At 32.6% G+C, this 17,516-nt stretch overlaps 1 protein-coding gene across 4 annotated transcripts; it reads left to right on the top strand.

The window, feature by feature from the left end:
* Positions 1-194: 194 nt before the first annotated feature.
* On the top strand, positions 195-16,369 carry LOC139500029 (uncharacterized). 4 transcript variants are annotated; one of them, XM_071288732.1, is made up of 6 exons: positions 195-419; positions 2,429-2,541; positions 3,755-3,935; positions 6,917-7,057; positions 7,991-8,120; positions 14,920-16,369. In XM_071288732.1, the coding sequence occupies exons 2-6, from the start codon at positions 2,453-2,455 to the stop codon at positions 15,063-15,065; spliced, it is 687 nt and encodes a 228-aa protein (XP_071144833.1). In that variant the 5' UTR covers positions 195-419; positions 2,429-2,452; the 3' UTR covers positions 15,066-16,369. The 4 variants fall into 4 exon arrangements, with proteins under 4 accessions (XP_071144833.1, XP_071144843.1, XP_071144857.1 ...); XM_071288742.1 differs by having other exon boundaries at positions 322-419; positions 2,416-2,541; XM_071288756.1 differs by lacking the exon at positions 195-419 and adding an exon at positions 884-996.
* Positions 16,370-17,516: the final 1,147 nt, after the last annotated feature.

The following is a 17,516-nucleotide window of genomic DNA, read 5'->3' on the forward strand; positions in this document are numbered from 1 at the left end:
CAGTTGATTTCATTGTCTGCCTGATTCTAATGCGATTTTTAAGGTCTGCTTCCACGGAATTTGCTTAGTCTTATAAGTGATCATAAGTGTGCGTTACGCAATTTTAATTTATTGGAGTGTGATTATTGAATATTTTTGTATTGCCATAAAAAGTTTTTTTTATTCAAACACACTCTTGATACATCGATTTTATTACATTTAAATCTTTTCTTCCATTTATATTTAAACCTATTTAAGACGGTTGTACGAGTCGACATGTCAAAGCCGATACGTATTCACCCGGAAATGTATTACACTTATAATTTGTTAATACTGTAAGTACATGTACTTAGATTATAACCCAGTAGATACAGACATGCCTAGGTCAGTCCATCTTACTAAAGCCACGTAGGGACTATGGAATATAAAATCAATATCAGGTAAGTCGTTAAAGTTTTTCCTATTGATTTCTTATTATCATAACATTGTATCTCTTTTGTCGTCCAGTTTAAAGCTCGACAGGTGCCATAAAGAGGATGTATAATTAGAATGACTGGTATTAATTTTTACTCTATACTAAACTGAGAAAAGTAGCAAAACATTTGCATACTAGTGTCTTCTGGGGAAACAAAATGATATTCTCGTCCCTTAAATAAAGTCTTCCTTTTATATAAGTAAGTACTGTGTTATTTTATCTTTTGTAACTGGAGAAGGAGTGCAAAGATATTAAATCCTTTATTCTCTCATTTCTGTCTATTCACTTTTGAATAATTTATGTATGTCACGTTTTAGAAAACAATTTCAGTTTCAATATAAAATAAAACTGGTTACAAACTTGTACATTTATGTCATGTGAACTAGTTATGATCAGTTATAAATCCAATGTCACGTTTATTATGTAAACATTTCATGTTTCAGCATCAAATTTGCTTTAAACAAGAAAAATGATTTGATTGAATCATTTTTTTTGCGAAGTTTCCCTTTAAAAAGGGTTATTTCAGCACGTCGAATTACACGGTACAGTTAAAATGTAAATCATAAAGAATAATAGAGAAATAATATAAAGAATAGAGAAAATGGCTTAAAAATGAAAGAGTACAGAATTGCAGGACCCTCACGATTGCGTTCGCAACTTAAAAGATATGTTCGAAACTTGAGGGTTGACTGGCAAATCGGTGACAAAGCCACAGCTTTTTATAATTTAATCTCCCTGCCAAACACGCAGCTTAACTACATATCGTTTGAAAGAAAAAACACCTTGTACCATAGGAATATGTTTATTCTTTTAAAGGATCTTCAACGGTCCAATTAACAAAAATTTGTAACGAAAGTTAGGCCTACAGGTAAAATCACAATATATATGAAAAACTTTATAGATTTTAATTTTAGATAAGCAGGACCTATTTTTTGCCTTCATTGTTAATTTGCTCTCGTCCTGAATATACATGAAACATTTGCCACTGGACGAACATGGCAATCTATGATTACCGTAATCAGTAAGATATTTGTATTGTTTATACTTGTGTTTTTATTATCTATTATACTGTTTCTGTAGGGTAAATTTCTTTTCTTTAATATTAAACTATAACTATATGCTCTTTAATTTGCCTTTTTGTATATCCGTCGATCGAAATTAAAAAGTCTCCAAAATTGTTTAATCCCACCACATGTTCCTGTAGTCTGGAATTTCTTCAGAAGTTGTTCTTTGTCAAAAACATTTGTTGTCATTTTGAGAATTTGTAAATGATGGTCTCTTTTCAATTCATTCACAAAGTTTTAGACTCTGGTCGATATGTAGAGTTTGGTAATATCGTATTGATCCGTATTGGTATCTGACTATTATTGGACACCGTATACTTACCAGTTGCGGATTTATGGGGCCCAGGCCCCCTTTTGTGGGAAAAATTTGGTTGATTATACAGGGAATCACTGAAGAATGACTTGAGTGGGCCCCCTCTTAAAAAAAATTCTGGATGATCCGCCACTGAATAAACTCTAGTTGTCTGTGTTGGGTTTTTTAAATGTCGTTTAGTTGCTATCTAGTTGATAACTACCCATATTTTTCTGTCTTTATGTTTTTACGATGCTTTTTGGGATGGCATTTAAGTATTCTTTAAAACTCATTACATAAAAATTAACAGTGTGGAAAAATAAATCAAGATCAATCAAGTTTAATTCCCATGTCATTACTTTTTCCAAGAACACATCAAAGTTTGTATTTTTGCTTTAATATTATAAAAGTTGTGTATTTATATATAACTTTACATTTATGTATACCGGTATTCAATCTTTATTATGAACTATCATCCATGATTGAAAACATTGTGCGCAATATGAACCCGAAACGGATATTTTAATTCTGCTAGTACAAAATTAGTTATATTGCCAAATATACAACAACAAAAAAACCAACATTCAATCTTTATAAAAGTGTAGTTTGTGATTGTAGGAGAAATAATGAAGGCGTATCATAATGATTGAGTTTGAAATTGAACACGAAGAAAGGCCTAGACACCGACTGGAAATAAAGAAAAGGGGACACTTGGACAACATCAGAGAGGGGTGAGTAAGGATGATATAAGAATAGAAAATTTCAATAATGGTATAAGAAACTTCATAGAATTAAAAACTGGAGTGTAGGTAATAGTAAAATAAAAAAAATCTGTAACGATTCCTTGATTACATTTAGAAGACCCCGTTTACACTGGCAACGAAATTGAATGGATCTTTATTTGAATCGATTTTAAAAAGACCAGTTCGCGTCTACATTGCACAAGCAAGATTGATCGAGATCGATCTTATTGAATCCAATGCGTTTACACTACAACATAAAAAGAACCTGTCTGACCTTTATTTTCCTATCTAAATATAACAAACACCTGAAGGATCGATAAGCGATTCACCAAATAAGGTCTCAAGTGCCTGATGTAAATAATACATGGGAACTTAATAATGATCTGAAATTTGTCAAATTCGGAACCATCCTATTATTCCAGTCTTTTGGTTTCTGCAAGGATTTGTATAGAGATCTCACTATACAAATACGGTTGGTTTCTGCCATTGTTCTAAAATAACATTTTAAACGTTTCCTGTATTCTGTTAGTGAGCAGAAACATTTCCTATAAGTTGTCTTCTTTTTATAATTTCCACGACGTCAACTCTGGAACCACAAATCAATTTAAATTTTGCCTACGGTCTGGTCACCGTGTTTATTAAAACATACTCTGCGGAAACCTGAAATGTTTTTCCCCCCACAGTATGTTCATTAATCTAAAACAACAACCTTTTTTGTTAAAAAAAGTCAAGGACAGTTAAAAACTACAATTTTGACATTCATCAAAAAAAATATATAAAGACATTCTCAACCAAAACCAAAATTCATTTGGAAGTGAAGCTATGTATAAACAACCTTAAAAACAAAGTAAGTTGGTTAATTATTTTTTCTCCTTCATATATAAAGATTTTATCATCTTAATCTTTCGATAAACTTTAGAAACACTACACAAACATATTTACATATTGAAAAACCACATCTAATTATAACATCAATCAAGAAGGGAAACATATATCAATATATAGAAAAAAAAAACTTATAAAAAATGTCTCTTCGGCACATTTTTAATACAATTACAGCATTGATTTAGATCAAAGTATATGAATACTTAGATCATATTTGAAGACCTGGTATTGTCTTGACAATGAATCTGCTATGTTGCACATCAAGAATACACAATTATCCTTTAATTTGTTGTAACTCTAAACATTTGATTTGTAGACCTTACATAACTCACAATGTTTTGATAACTCATGCTGATTTCCTGAAGTCTACAAATAAAGATAAAGACTTAACATTATACAGAATATTCCCCACTGGTGGCGCATATAACTATATTGGTGATGTTGTTGCTTTGTTAACGTGGTACTTTGTGGTAGTCTTCATTGTTGCTGCAATACCCGTGAGTACTGAATTAAAAACGATTTAAGAAGGTATTTTGTGGTAGCTTCTATCGATGCTGTTATGCCCGTGATTATTGAACTATATCTTCTATACAACGGTACTTTGTGGTAGTTTGTATATATTCTTCAATGTTACTGCAGTATCCGCGAATTTAGATTTTATAAACGATATAAGATGGTACTTTGTGGTAGCCTCCATCATATACGATTTTTAAGATGGTGCTGTGTGGTAGCCTCCATTGTTCCTTCAATACCCGTGAGTATAGTATCATATAAGATTTTTAAGATGGTACTTTGTGGTAGCCTCCATTGTTCCTGCAATACCCGTGAGTATAGTATCATATAAGATTTTTAAGATGGTACTGTGTGGTAGCCTCCATTGTTCCTGCAATACCCGTGAGTATAGTATCATATAAGATTTTTAAGATGGTACTGTGTGATAGCCTCCATTGTTCCTGCAATACCCGTGAGTATAGTATCATATAAGATTTTTAAGATGGTACTGTGTGATAGCCTCCATTATTCCTGCAATACCCGTGAGTATAGTATCATATAAGATTTTTAAGATGGTACTGTGTGGTAGCCTCCATTGTTCCTGCAATACCCGTAAGTATAGTATCATATAAGATTTTTAAGATGGTACTGTGTGGTAGCCTCCATTGTTCCTGCAATACCCGTGAGTATAGTATCATATAAGATTTTTAAGATGGTACTTTGTGGCAGCCTCTATTGTTCCTGCAATACCCGTGAGTATAGTATTATATAAGATTTTTAAGATGGTACTTTGTGGTAGCCTCCATTGTTCCTGCAATACCCGTGAGTATAGTATCATATAAGATTTTTAAGATGGTACTGTGTGGTAGCCTCCATTGTTCCTGCAATACCCGTGAGTATAGTATCATATAAGATTTTTTAAGATTTTAAGATGGTACTGTGTGATAGCCTCCATTGTTCCTGCAATACCCGTGAGTATAGTATCATATAAGATTTTTAAGATGGTACTGTGTGATAGCCTCCATTGTTCCTGCAATACCCGTGAGTATAGTATCATATAAGATTTTTAAGATGGTACTGTGTGATAGCCTCCATTGTTCCTGCAATACCCGTGAGTATAGTATCATATAAGATTTTTAAGATGGTACTGTGTGATAGCCTCCATTGTTCCTGCAATACCCGTGAGTATAGTATCATATAAGATTTTTAAGATGGTACTGTGTGGTAGCTTTCACTGTTTCACTGTTGCTGTCATACCAGTGAATTGATTTATTACCGATATAAGAAAGAACTTTGTGGTAGTCCTCATTGTTAGTGCCATACCCGTGAGTATAGTGTTTTTAAACTATGTATTATGGTACTATGTGGTAGTATACATTTGTTGCTGCACGTAAGTATTGAATTATTACAGACATAGCATGGCGCTTTGTAAAAATTGGTCATTATTTCTGCTATACCGGTGAGTATAGTGTTATTATCGATATAACATGGTACTCAGTGACATTTTTTATCACGTCTATAATACCAGAAACATTGATTTTAAAGTAGTGGTCTGCATAAGTTACAATAGCAGATTTTAGTCGTATTAAATACCACTAAAGAAGCAATTCTATATTTAATTCAGTAAACATATTTTTGTTATATGGGTTTAAGTACATTGAATGCGTTTATCATTTCAATATTGGTATTTTAAAATAAAAAACCTCAAATTACACATAAATCATTTCTGCATTATTCAATTTATTTTAACCCGAGTGTAAACTTTTATATTACCTTTTTTTTACCTTGTGGATGACGCCTGCTGGTTTACTTTTTCATGTGTGCAAGATTTGGTAAATGCATTGGTGCCGGATTACTTTTACTGACGTAGCATTTAATTTATAAATTATTTAAAAGTTTGTCAGAACTTCTTAGATTTGATCATTTTTTATAAGTAGTATTAATGTCAACTATCTGACTTTTTTGGTGTTACAGCCGATTGCATTGAGTATGTAGGATCACACAATATCGTTGGTTTGCTTGCTTCCTATCTGAACTGTGAAGTCATTACTAGATAAGGTATTGTATACTTCCCTCCTTTCGAAGTCGCCTAGTCCTACAGACAGATGGATTGGTTATCTGTCGGACTAGTCTTCTCTTTAATGAGGATAGTTTACCTAACCCTATAATGACTTCACGGTTCAGCTAGCAAGCCAGCTAACCAAATATATTACCTTTACCAACACACGCAATGCATTCGGCTGTAGTTATATTATAACAATAACTGATATGGGGAATACATCGATAAAATAGCAATCGAAAAACACACACGATGTGTTCAAAAAGTAAAAATAGGATATTTAGCAGATAAAGTTAAGTTTCTATTTCATATGACAAGCTCCAAAATAAACAACTGTCAAGAAAATTCTGAATAAGTGTAAGAAACAAAATAACGATTTGCCATGAACACCAAATTTTTCAAGGTCAACGTAATCAAAATAAGAAGTAAACAAAACAATAAAACGAAAACAGAACGCGACAAAAAAGTACAGTTATAAATACAACAACACTGCAACACCAAACAAGGATTGTTGTAATAGAATGTTAGCTAAAAGAACTCTATTACAGATAACAAAATTATAAAAAAAAGATGTGGTATGATTGTCAATGAGACAACTCTCCACAAGAGACCAAATGACACAGAAATTAATAACTATAGGTCACCAGACGGCCTACAACAATGAGCAAAGCCCATACCGCTATAAAAGGCCCCGAAATGACAAGGTAAAACAATTCAAACGAGAAAACTAATGCCTTCTTACATTCTAATATTGGCCGTCGTAATCCTAATACGATTTTATACAGCAACATCATGAACATTGCCGAAAAAATCTATACAATGTCCAAAAATAGATTGCTGCTCAGAAAATAAAAGAACCTAATGAAATCGACGGACTAGATTCTTACGTGTCCACAAATTAGTTTATGTTACTTATTCTATTTGTAGATAGCATGTTACTGTGAGAATAAAGCCATTAACATAGCTAACGCTATCGTCCTCTGTATCATTCTCATATATCATATAATTGCTCTCTATGCAGTGACGAAAAATAGAAAGAAGTTCCGAAGAGCTTGGTTTGTAACTGAGGTAGGTATCTGATTTTACTCTTGGTTGAAAATGGGACCAAAAGTCTATTATACTAACGTTAGTATAATAGTCCCAGGTGGAACACTAAATAAAGACTTCTTTTTTGTATTTTCATGGACTCGACACAATATTCTTCCAACCTACATCTTTCTTCAATACCAGTTATTTTGATTTAACTAAACAGTTCAGATCAGTTCATACTAACAGATTTGTCTTTGCTAGACAAATTCGGTCTGTCTCAAGAAACATAGCCGCCATAACGTCATTGATACTGGGACTAGACTGACGGCAAACATTTGACAAGTGATAATTGTTGTTTTGTCAGATACCGATGGTTAGTGTTCTACAAAGCGATCTCCTCGATATCAATGTTAACACGATCACAACACTTGCAATTGACAACAAATAAACTCATTTTGAAGAGACGACAGTTTAACCGTTCCTGAAACTTACATCATTGTCAAAACCTTTGAGCAAAGTAGTTTACCATGTGTTGCATCTAAACCTTATCAGTGTATAATCCCCCATCAATAGCTTTAGTTTGCAATAAGATTACCATTGACACAATGTTGTCTTAAGTTCTTCTTCCTATGAAATACTGTAATGGGAAGTGAATCGAAAAAAAGAGAGACCGTACTTATATCAGATTGATGGGACTTTGAAGCACGAATAACTAAAATGTATTTGTACGAAAAATAAGGTTCTATTTTGGCACATTTGGACTTTTGCAACTTGAACTTCATTAATTATAATATGAATGGTCGATCAAATGTTGTGGACCGATTGGTATATGTTTGTAGTTTTTAGGGACATACCTCTTTAAACAATTAAGAACTTATTAATGCTATTTTCACACATCGTTAGAGAAGTACATATTATAAAATTGTTTTTGGATGTTAGTACCGACAATGCTAAATGTTAATTTTGTTTCAGACTTCAGCAGAGAAATACATGGGATTACAAAACTATTTTGTTGACGTATCTATAGACAATGCGCTAGAACTTCATTTTGTGAACAATGGCCAAAGACAGAAAATTATTACAATGTTGTCTGATAAACAAGGTAAAGTACTATTGATTCATAAGATGTAGTATGATTGTCAGTGATACAACTATCATGCAGAGACCAATTGACGTAGATATATATATGCAAAGTTAATGCAACTTGCCATTGGTTTTGTTGTGGCAATCTTTTCATTCTTATGGCTTAGCCAAACTTCGTGTATCACTCAAAGTACTCTATCATTCTTTAGATGTTTGTTTGTGATTTTGTTTGTCTTTTATCGTTCTATTTGATGCAGGTCTAATAAATAATCACCAAAAGGGCACAAATTTTACAATTCATGATATGTAGTGGATACCTTAATAATGGTACTCGTAGCAGGTGCTATTTCAGATAATCAACTATTTATAGTAAAGTTCTTACAGATTATGAATACAGATGTTAGGACCCTCCTCTTTGCAAATCTGTCAGTAATACGTTAAATGGTTTTATTCATTTTTTCCTAGGAATTAGGAACATATAATTATTAAGCATCCGGCTTATTGATTTTTCTCCACTTTTTGTTGTTCAAGAATTAGAAAGGGTGCCCCTTGAAAAGTTTCTTAAGTAGATTACGACTATATGTTTTACCATAAGAGCACTTATATAGATATTTATATATTACCTGAATAGCAATGAAACAAACAGAAGTACTATATAGTTCCAATGTTAAAATAACTTAATACTAGTATTCCTTGATAACATGTGCGATGGGAAAACTGGTTAGTCGAGAACAAAAGAAAAGTAACTCTAGAAGTGTGACTAATTGGTCCGAGACCACAATTATTTCGTAGTGCATTTCTTTTAGAACATTAATGAAAATTAAAAAAATCCCACCTGCGCTTTCTCAAAGAAATTTTTACAGTGTGTTGTACTACTTTTGGGACAAATTATATCAAAATTATAGAAAACTTCATCGGCTCTTACTCAAAATATGGACAATTTTGTATTGAGGGCGTCTTGAAATCTTTTGACAGCTTCCGAAGTGCGAATTTTTAACCTTTTTCTGCTGGACCAAATCACTACTTTCCTTTAAAATTCTGGACCCAATTTTTTTTACAGAGTAATTTCACCCCCCTACTTGCAATTTGAGGCATTAAACAGGGAGAAAAAATTTGGAAGGGGTATAAAAAATTAATGGCAAGTAACCCACTGTCAACACTAGGGACTATATTCGTTAATCAAGGGACGACAAATGTGGTCTCGGACCAATTGATTCATGGATGATTAAAATCAGATGTTGCATGGTTGCATGTTGATGAGATAGCAACCCAACAACACAAATAACCAAACGACATCGAAACTAACAAAGAGGTCAACTGGTCTTCAACACTTTGATTACCACATTGTTTTTTAATCATTTCAAAACCAAAATTACAATTTTTAGATTAAACTGCGTTTTATATTTGAAATACATGTGTATACAACTGCTTTTTAGCTGACTTGGCGTCCGTCATCCGTCGTCTGTCTTTTTTTTTTTTTGACAGAAATCTTCTTCTCTGAAAGTGCTTGGCCAAATTTAACCAAACTTGGCCACAATCATCATTGGGGTATCTAGTTTAAAAAATGTGTTCGATGACCCGGCCAACCAACCAAGATGGCCGCTATGTCTAAACATAGAACATGTAGATTTTGACTTATATCTCTGAAACCAAAACATTTAGAGCAAATATGACATGAGGTGAAATTGTTTATCAGGTCAAAATCTATCTGCCTTGAAATGTTCAGATGAATCCGAAAACCCGCTGTTGGGTTGCTGTCCCTGAAATGGTAATTTTTATGGAAATTTTGCCGTTTCTGGTTATTGTCTTGAATTTTATTATAGATAGAGATAAGCTGTGAAGCAATAATGTTCAGCAAAGTAAGATCTACAAACATGACCAAAATGGTCAGTTGACCCCTCAAGGAGTTATTGCCCTCTTTAGTCAATTTTTAACAATTTTTCATAAATTTTTGTATTCTTTTACAAAAATCTTCTCCTCTGCAACTACTTAGACAAATTTAACCAAACTTTGCCATAATCATCATAAGGGTATATAGCTTGAAAAATGTGTCCGATGACATTGCCTGTGAACCAAGATGGCCGACATGGCTAAAAATAGTACATAGGGTAAAATGAAGTTTTTGGCTCATATCTCTTAAACCAAAGCATTTTGGGCTAATCTGACAGGATTCAGTTGTTCATTAGGCCAATAACTATCTGCCCTGAAATTTTCAAACTAATCAGGCAACCTGTTGTTGGGTTGCTACCCCTGATTTGGTAATTTTAAGAAAATTTTACAGCTTTTGGTTATTGTTAGATTATCTTGAATATTATTATAGATAGAGATAAACTGTAAACAGCAATAATGTACAACAACATAAGACCTACAAATAAGTCAGCACGATTAAAATGGACAATTGACCCCTTAAGGAATTATTGCCCTTTATAGTAAATATTCTGTTTTTCAAATACTATTGGCAATACATATAGGTCAATTATATTTGGTGTATATAATTATTTCTGTCTGGCAATTATCATCTGACCACGACCTCATTTTCGTGGTTCATTTGTCATGGTTTTCCTGGTTTAGTTAGTTTCCTAGATGCTATATTCAAAAGATCAACTATATTTAAAACAAGTAATGATTGTTAAGTGTACGTGTCTGTCTGGCAGCGTTCATTTGACCTTGGCCTCATTTTCATGGTTCATTGATCAATGTTAAGTTGGCCTGGTGTATGTTTCGTCAATGTGCAAAAGGTCAACTATATTTAAAGCATATTTGGTGTTTAAAATTAATGTAAGTTGAACATGTGTTTCCAGATTGGTTGATCTGAGCTTTACTTCATTTTTTTGGATCATGTTCAATTGATGTGATAGTTTGCAGTATAGCTTTATATTTAGGACTATCAACAGAATATCAATGGTTAGTAAAGAAGGCCAGACATTTCAGCCTGTATACTCTTGTTTTAACTTTGTACCAATTTTGAGTGAAGCCATTTGCATCTGACTATTTTACGACTGCAAATGTTTGATATTTTTTAATCTTTGTTGAAGGCAGTACAGTGACTCATGTTGCTTTTATTTCGTCATTTACACTGTGTTGGATAGTTGTCTCTTTTGCAATCATAAAACAAATCCCGAATTTAATTTGCAAGTAGTAAAATACCCATTACAAAGTCAAAATATCATTGTAGCAAGTAAAACATATGACCTGACTTGGTCGAGTAAAATATCAATTAATGGTAGACAAGAAAGATTAATAAATAACCATCATAAGTCCTGTTTTTATTGATCAGTCAAGAGACTTGACTTTCTCTTCGTAAATATTATTGTGGATAGACAGGAAAGTAGGATATACCCATAATAAAGTCTTGTTTGATTGAAGAGGGTAACATTTTACTTGTGTTAAAAATAAACACTTTAACTTTAATACTAAGATGTCCAAGTTTATCAGGCATTAAGAAATCTGTTGTGAGAAAAAATTCAAATCTTTCAGGCATTTTTCAGAAAATATTTTGTGTGGAATATTTTACAAAAATGAAAACCACACTAGTGCTTTCTTTAATCTTTATTGGTTCCTTTTACTTATGTATGAATTAAAAATCCAGAGAAAGTGCTCCAACTGCCGTTACCATGTACATAGAATGGCTTTCTTCCATTATTTCTGAATTTGGTCATCATGACATTATCTCCTTTCTTTAGTCTTAGGACAACAGAGTTTGTTGCACTGTTATGACCATTCACAGCTATAGAGTACACACACATGTTATAATCCTGGTGGTTAACTTTTAAGCAAATTTCCAAAGCAGAGCCAGCTTTAGTTAGAATAGTACATGTGAACATATAAGTCCCACTAATTGGTACCAAGAATATCCCTGTAGCAGGATTGTATGCCTTTCCTTCATTTGATTTGATTGCATTGAATTGAACTATTTCACCAGGTTTTAGTATAACATGGGTCCTAACTGCAGCTGAAAATCCTATGTTTTTAGACTTCTCATTGCGTTTGAATGAAACGATATCTTTGACCAGGTTATTATATTTCTGGTCCGAGTTTTCTTTTCCAATTGTCAGTCTTTCTATCCTTTCATTTTGTCGTTCAATTTGGGCTTCTAAGTGATGATACACATCTTTCTGAGAGTTCATGATAAGTTCAATAGTTTTATAGAAATTGAAACCGCTTTTCTCTCGTTTTGTCCGACCAAGTTTTTCTTTTGACATTGCAGCATTCTTTTTCTGTTGTCCACTAATTCCGAATATCAGAAAGGTAAACAAGAACCCAAGAAGTAAATATGTACTGAACATAATGGTTGATATAATACAGATTATAAAATTACCTGTATGTCTACTATATGAAACTTTTGGATTACAGTTCCAAAATTCTTATAGATTTTCCTCCAGATGTTACAATGTATCATATAACACAAGTCTAATTAGATTCTATCAAATTTCTTGTATTATTTTCAATAGTGGCACATTTTTCTATTTTTTAAGGAAAAAAAAGGTTATTATTTAATATTAAATGCTCTAAAATATTGTGAAAACTTATTGTGTCCATGATGCCATTGCTAAAATGATTTTACTATCATTCAATTATAAATGTGCTATAGCACCATATGTGTTACACAGATTTGAACCTCGAAATTCTAGAAAAAGACATTCTTTCTAAATGAACTATCTCAATTATTTTTGTTGCCAACCTAGATGAAAGCCGTGTTAAGATAAATATATATTGATGTAGATTGTCACCACTTACCTCTTACAAAAGTAACCATTGGTTGAATAGCTAAGACTCCTTACAAAAGGAACCATTGGTCGAATAGCTAAGACTCCTTACAAAATGAACCATTAGTTGAATAGCTAAAACTCCTTACAAACGGAACCATTGGTTGAAAAGCTAAGACTCCTTACAAAATGAACTATTGGTTGAATAGCTAAGACTCCTTACAAAAGGAACCATTGGTTGAATAGCTGAGACTCCTTACAAAATGAACCATTGGTTGAATAGCTAAGACTCCTTACAAAATGAACTATTGGTTGAATAGCTAAGACTCCTTACAAAATGAACTATTGGTTGAATAGCTAAGACTCCTTACAAAAGGAACCATTGGTTGAATAGCTAAGACTCCTTACAAAATGAACCATTGGTTGAATAGCTAAGACTCCTTACAAAATGAACTATTGGTTGAATAGCTAAGACTCCTTACAACTGGGTCCATTGGTTGAATAGCTAAGACTCCTTACAAAAGGAACCTCTCTTTATCTCTCTTTAATGATATTTTCAATCTCTGTCAATCTAATTAAAATTAAATCCTTTAATTGCTCCTGTTCTGATATGTCGCGCATCAAGGCCATATCAGAACAGGAGCAATTAAAGGATTTAATTTTAATTAGATTGAATCTCTGTCTAAATTATTTGTAAGCTATATTCCCTTGAATAACCAATTACTTAGTCCATATTTAATACAGAGGTATAAAACTGATTACATCATTGATTAAACTGAAATGAATGAATGGATGAAAAAGTGAAACTTAAGTTATGGCTAAAAGTATATTAATGGAGAGTTATGGTGGTTTTTTTTCTCAATAGAAGGTTACTCTAAAGACAAAAAAAATCTTACTACCCTCAGTACTAAAATATGTGATATTAATAAACAGTTTATCGTTTGTTGATTTTGTTCATAAGTACTTCTCGTTTCTTGTTTTTTAGCTCACCTGACCTGAAAGTCAATTTTTAACAATTTTTCGAAAATTGTTGTAATCTTATACAAAAATCTTCTTCTCTGAAACTACTAAGACATATTCAACCAAACTTTGCCATAATCATCATTAGGGTATCTAGTTTAACAAATGTGTCCGATGACCCTGCCTTTTAACCAACATGGCCAACATGACTAAAAATAGAACAAAGGGGGGTAAAATGCAGTTTTTGGTTTATATCTCTGAAACTAAAGCATTTCATTGCAAATCTGACAGGTGGCAAAAATTTTCATCAGATTTAGATTTATCTGCCCTGCAATTATCAGATGAATCAGACAACTGGTGTTGGGTTGCTGCCCCTGAGTTTTTTGTTATTATCTTAGATATCATTATAGTATCAAATAATAGATAATACTAAATACTTTTCATCATGTTTTAACGTTATTTTACATGATTTTCAAAGCATCAGTAAATACAGGCGAGCGACGCAGGCTCTTGAGAGCCTCTAGTTTCAACATCTATCGAGGTGATTTCAGTAACTCCCGTGATTCAATGATTCTTTAACAGATGTTATAGATATAGGAAGATGTGATATGAGTGCCAATGAGACAACGCTCCATCCAAGTAAAAATTTATAAAAGTAAACCATAATAGGTCAAGGTACGGCCTTCAACACGGAGCTTTGGCGCACACCGAACAGCAAGCTATACAGGGTTAATCTTTGTTTAATCCGTACATCAATTTTTAGGCTGTTTCTCGTAGTCCTTTTCAAGATTTTGCCAATTTCTAACAACTAAGTTTTTAAGCACGTCGTTCTACCCATCGCTGCAGTATCCTTTAATACAAAACAACTTATCTGTGTGTATAAAGAATTATAAATAATGTCCTTTTTATCAATAAAAAAATGAAAAAAAAAAATTCCATTGAAAGACTATGAATATAATTTGAATAAACTATAAAAAAGAAGACGTAGTATGATTGCCAATGAGACAACTGTCCACAAGAGACCAAAATGACACAGAAATTAACTGCAGGTCACCGTGTACGGCCTTCAACAATGAGCAAAGCCCATACCGCATAGTCAGCTATAAAAGGCCCCGAAATAACCAATTTATGTTTTTGCTATTTCTTTTTCAGTGCGCAGCATGCTGCTGATGTTATGCACGAAATCCTACTGGAGAAGCCGATTTATAGACCCAATTATATGCTTGTCTGTGACGTCATGTATATGCTTAATTGGAATATTTATACAAATTATTACATTGAGAGTTTTGGCAACGTAGCTTGTCGTGATTGGTGGAACTTCAGTTCGTTATCAGCAATAAATTAATCAGACTTAAACCAATGATGGAGTACTAAGTTTCGTACATAATTGTAATATATATTCAATGCTCAACACAACAACTCTGTCATTGACTTTGTGATTGATACAAATATTGCATTAATGATTTGACACTTGTACGATCTATTATCCTTCATGATATATTTTAATAACCGATTGACAAGCTGGTTTCAAATATCAAACAATTTTTGTAACTTTATTTAGTAGTGTTAATATGTAGAAATTACAGCAGAAAATAGAAATGCACCGATTCGTTCATTTGATGAATATTCAACAAACAACTCGATTTCCGTGATTTTGTATTTTATTTTTCTACCAGAACTGGTTGTAAAATATGCACTTGTAAACTTAGGTGATCTTAGGTTGCGTAACGCCAAAGAAGCGTACTTAATAGTGTACCGAAACTCATCAAGAAGTGTAATTGTTGTCAACGTAAATCATTTCGTTTATTTGTATCCACATGTGCTACTGATGAAACAAGACTGTTCAGAAATAAAACGCCTCAAACAATCTTGCCCATTTTTTCCGGTGTTTCAAAATTTTTACCATTACTGGTATCATCTACCTATTTATGTTTAAAACATTTTAGGTGCATTAGGAAGTTAATCACATTATGTTTGATTGTATCTATTATTATGCCAAGCATACTTTTGTAATTTGTGAATATTTATTTAATCTACATATTTGTTGTAATCCTTATGTAAGGACGACTTTTTAACGTCCAGTGGCACTTATTGTATACTTATTAAGGACGAGATGTTATCTAAAAACCATGTGGGTGATACTTGACCTGTTACATCCTTATTCGTGTTTTACGTTTTACTTTTTGTTTACTGTTACAGTTTCAGGCCCTTCGCAGTTGCGGAAAAAAAGCGCGACAGGCGTACACAATAATAAGCCCGGTATCTTGGATGAGTGTTTTTTTTTTCTCGCAATATGCATCATATCGATCAACTTGACTCATAATTTCAACGTTATATAATTTATTTACAATTGTTGCCTTACGTTAGTCCTACTTGCACACTGTTTTAAACAGAACTCTGTTATTTAGTTTATGAAAACATTTATCATGTCATTTTTCAGTGAAACTGATTAAAAGAAAAAAAAAATCATATATTATGATGTATTAGTGTTTTTAAAGACATTTTTATGTACGTTATTAACTTTTTTCGTATTTTCGTATATCACATCAATGTAGTTGAAAATTATAAATGATTTGTAATAAAACAAAGACGATTATGTTCCTATGTGTCTGCCGCATGTAAGTTAACTTATATATTTTAAATGTTCCACGGAAATGATATTTAAAATATCAGTTGGAATTTAAGTGGCAAAAATCCCCTTCCCTACAAACAATCAAAACTGGATTTCTTCAAAGTTTGCGCGTCCTCCACACGGACAATTTTGATTAGAAATCATAATCCTACGAAAAAGTTCTGGTGAAAAATAATAATGAATATCAATTGAATTAAAGCAGACTTAACATATATTGTTATCATTTCCCTCTAAATATAGCATTGATGAGAAAAAAAGTTGCTATGCGCAATTTCGAGTGTACCAACCTCAATGTATTTCTCGACTAGCATTATAACTCACTGGTACAAGTCAATAATTCGTAGATGTATGCAGCTACAGCAGAGAAGGTCGAAATATAAAAATACCAGCATAATCGATAAACTTGCAGAAAAGAGATAATCACTTTCGAAATACCTTTTGATAATAGAACAGATTTTTGACAAAATTCGAAGTTTAATTGGAATCAGATGCAATATATATAGGAAGATGTGGTGTGAGTGCCAATGAGACAACTCTCCATAAAAAAAATGTTTTTTTTATAAAAGTAAACAAGTGTGGACACAGATGAGTGTGGATAGTATGTTTGGATGTTTGACAGTGTTTTATGATAAATGTAGTTCTATGATTTTCCTATATGTGTTGTTAACTGTGTTGCACGATGACAACCAACCGGAGCATTAGGAGTATTGTTTATTTTATATTTAGTTTAGTTTTTATGTTCAAGACAGGCATGGAAGAGACACTAATTGCATTAGTTACCAAATGATTATGATAGAATATGTTCCACATCTTTGATTTTGGATACATTTTATAGTTAGGAGAGCAACACATAATAGGTTCAATTTTTCGTGATTTTTTTAAATTGGGAGATGCCATCAGAGATATGATATCTGAGAACATGATATAAGGAGCCTGTAATTCAGTGGTTGTCGTTTGTTTATGTGTTACATATTCGTTTTTTCTTTATTTTTTGTACATAAATAAGCCTGTTATTTTTCTACTTTGAATTGTTTCACATTGTCATTTCGAGACCTTTTATAGCTGACTATGCTGCATTAGCTTTGCTCATTGTTGAAGGTTGTGCGGCGACCTGTAA

This window comes from Mytilus edulis, chromosome 1, assembly GCF_963676685.1.
Source record: "Mytilus edulis chromosome 1, xbMytEdul2.2, whole genome shotgun sequence".
NCBI classification, from domain to species: Eukaryota; Metazoa; Mollusca; class Bivalvia; order Mytilida; family Mytilidae; genus Mytilus; species Mytilus edulis.

Bases quoted from the DNA above. Each gene is read 5' to 3' on its own strand.
- LOC139500029 (XM_071288732.1), top strand. From the start codon at position 2,453: ATGATTGAGTTTGAAATTGAACACGAAGAAAGGCCTAGACACCGACTG. The intron at 3,936-6,916 runs GTGAGTACTGAA...TTCTATTTGTAG, and splicing joins TCATTGTTGCTGCAATACCC to ATAGCATGTTACTGTGAGAA. The intron at 8,121-14,919 runs GTAAAGTACTAT...TTTCTTTTTCAG, and splicing joins AATGTTGTCTGATAAACAAG to TGCGCAGCATGCTGCTGATG.